General features: G+C 42.7%; 1 protein-coding gene across 1 annotated transcript in view; it reads right to left on the bottom strand.

Annotated features, from left to right (window-relative positions):
• vwa7 (von Willebrand factor A domain containing 7) overlaps positions 1-2,196 on the bottom strand; it is a 12,616-nt gene that overhangs the window by 4,515 nt on the left and 5,905 nt on the right. The window contains exons 12-15 of the mRNA XM_019892662.1: positions 1,813-1,947; positions 1,351-1,546; positions 916-1,085; positions 98-220 (exon numbers count right to left, since the gene is read on the bottom strand). Of these exons, the coding sequence (XP_019748221.1) occupies positions 98-220; positions 916-1,085; positions 1,351-1,546; positions 1,813-1,947 (624 nt within the window). The remainder of the gene's footprint in view (positions 1-97; positions 221-915; positions 1,086-1,350; positions 1,547-1,812; positions 1,948-2,196) is intronic.

Here is a 2,196-nt window from a genome sequence, read left to right as displayed (position 1 = left end):
CGCGCAAATTAGTACACACACACACACACACACACACACACACACACACACACACACACACACACACACACGCGCGCGCACGCGCACAGACACGCACACATGCACACCTGAATGGCTGTTAAGCACATCTCTGGTTCATCTCCTCCTCCAAGGGCCATCAAGTTCTCCATGTGCTCCATAAACTGGTTCGGGTCATCAGTCTCATACACCGGACCGACTTCTGCACACAGCAGTGACATGAATCTATGAATAGTTTGTTACCTTCATTACAGTTACTGTCATACTGGTTGTCTTCAGTAAATAGTTTTACAGTAGTATCCCACTAGATGGTGCTGTTGTTCGCCTGTGGAGCCAAGGCAATTTAGAAAACTCTTAAGGTCTTGGGGCCCGGCCCGGTCGTACAGAAGGACTAAATAAGTTACATTTCTTCAGTTTTATTCATTTTGGAATCTCTAATTGTGTTGTGGTCAAAAATGAAGTACTCCGTCTGGTTTTATGGATGAATCCTGTTGACAAACAAACAGCAGCCACAAAAACATAGCCTCTGTTGAGGACAGATGTAATAAATAATTGGTTTCCAGTGACATGAATAAGGATAAGAATATAGTAGAACTTTAAAAGTTGAACACAATCCTTTCTGTGACTCTAATTGACTTCCCCAATTTTGTCGAATTTTAAAACAAATTTCCCTTTGGATATGATGTCCTCTACATAATTATGATTTGCCACTTTACCTATATTCACATGTGTTTTTAAGGAGCTATTTTTTTATGATTCCCTTTTTATTGGTAAGGCCAAAGGGCAGACGGATAACATTTTTACATAATTTTGTTTGAATTTTTAAACCACTTTTGGGCCACATGAAAAGAAAGGTACAAAACAACTATGGGCATTATCCTTGCGGTGCTTCCTCACCGGGGTCATGGAAGGGTACCAGCAAGAAGCTTCCAGGTCGGCCAGAAAGGTCTGCTCGGTTCTGAATGATGGAGTAAGCCCGCATTCGAGCCGCTGTGATTTCCTCAAACATGCTCCCTGTGGTGTCAATGACAAAAACCAGAGCGGGTGCCTGCTTCACGCTAAAAAGCCTGTGGAGGTTGTAGGAAGCTTGATTAAAAAAATAAAATAAAATCAAGAAGGATTTCATGGACTTTATTTAGCTTAAGAGACAAGAGATTTTTTTTCCTCTCACATTGACTTTTTAGTTTTTGATCAAAATCAACATTCAAAACCTTTGCAGTAAACAGATGAAAGTACCTGTATATTCAAGCGCAGTTGCGAAATATTTATTACTAGTTCTCACCATTGATTATTTACCCGGCATGGTTTTGTATTATATTTCTGTATTCCCACCTGAGAAAGGTCTTGTGCCCCACTGTGTCCCTGAGATCTCTCAGTACAGTCAGAGTATCTTCGGAGGCCAGCTTGGCTGCTTCCGCGTGGAGGTAATGATGAGGGGAGAAGAGAGGTGATGTGCTGTCTTTGTTAATGCCCCCTTTGGCCCCCATAGTGCGGCTACTGTCCAGCATACCTCCGTGACTGCATTTGCCTGACCAACAAGTTGCATGTTTGTGTTTCTCCTAAAAAAAACAACCTTTTTCATACCCATACTAATCAAGGCGTGCGGGCTCATCACGTAGTCTTTGGGGACTACCTGGTACCCGCAGGCACCACATTGGTAACCCCTCCAAGATAATCTAATTTGTAACAGAGCAACATTGTTGTTGTTCAGATGGTTAAAGGAGGTGAAAATCCATGTTTAGTACTTTTTGGGTACCAAAAAAATATATATCTGTTTTACTTTTACTTGCATACCTTTAGGTTTTGGAGGGAATGTGCTGAAGTAGCCAGTTGTGAGCAGCTGTGAGTCCCTCTGTGTACTTGTCAATCTTGGAAGGAGGTTATTTCGACAGGTGGCGCTAAAGCACTCCATGCAGGTGGGTGTGTCACCTGTGGAGAAGACACAAAAGGACCAACAAGGGATTGTTTTCCTATGCTTGCCACCAGTCACTTTTCATGCATGCAGTTCTCTGAGGGGCTTTGAATGTACAAGGAAATGATGAAACTGTACAAATGCTCATTGTTATGAAAGTTTTTCTGACTTTTTTTACACAATTGTTTGGATTGCAAACACTCGGGCCAGTCCGGTGGGCCAGTGGTTAGAGCATCGACCTCAGAGTGGAGGGGACGTGCGTTCGA

This window comes from Hippocampus comes, unplaced genomic scaffold (genome assembly GCF_001891065.2).
Source record: "Hippocampus comes isolate QL1 unplaced genomic scaffold, H_comes_QL1_v1.1 scaffold72, whole genome shotgun sequence".
Lineage (NCBI taxonomy): Eukaryota > Metazoa > Chordata > Actinopteri > Syngnathiformes > Syngnathidae > Hippocampus > Hippocampus comes.
The sequence above is the reverse complement of the archived record's forward strand: the minus strand, read 5'-3'. Positions and strand labels throughout refer to the sequence as shown.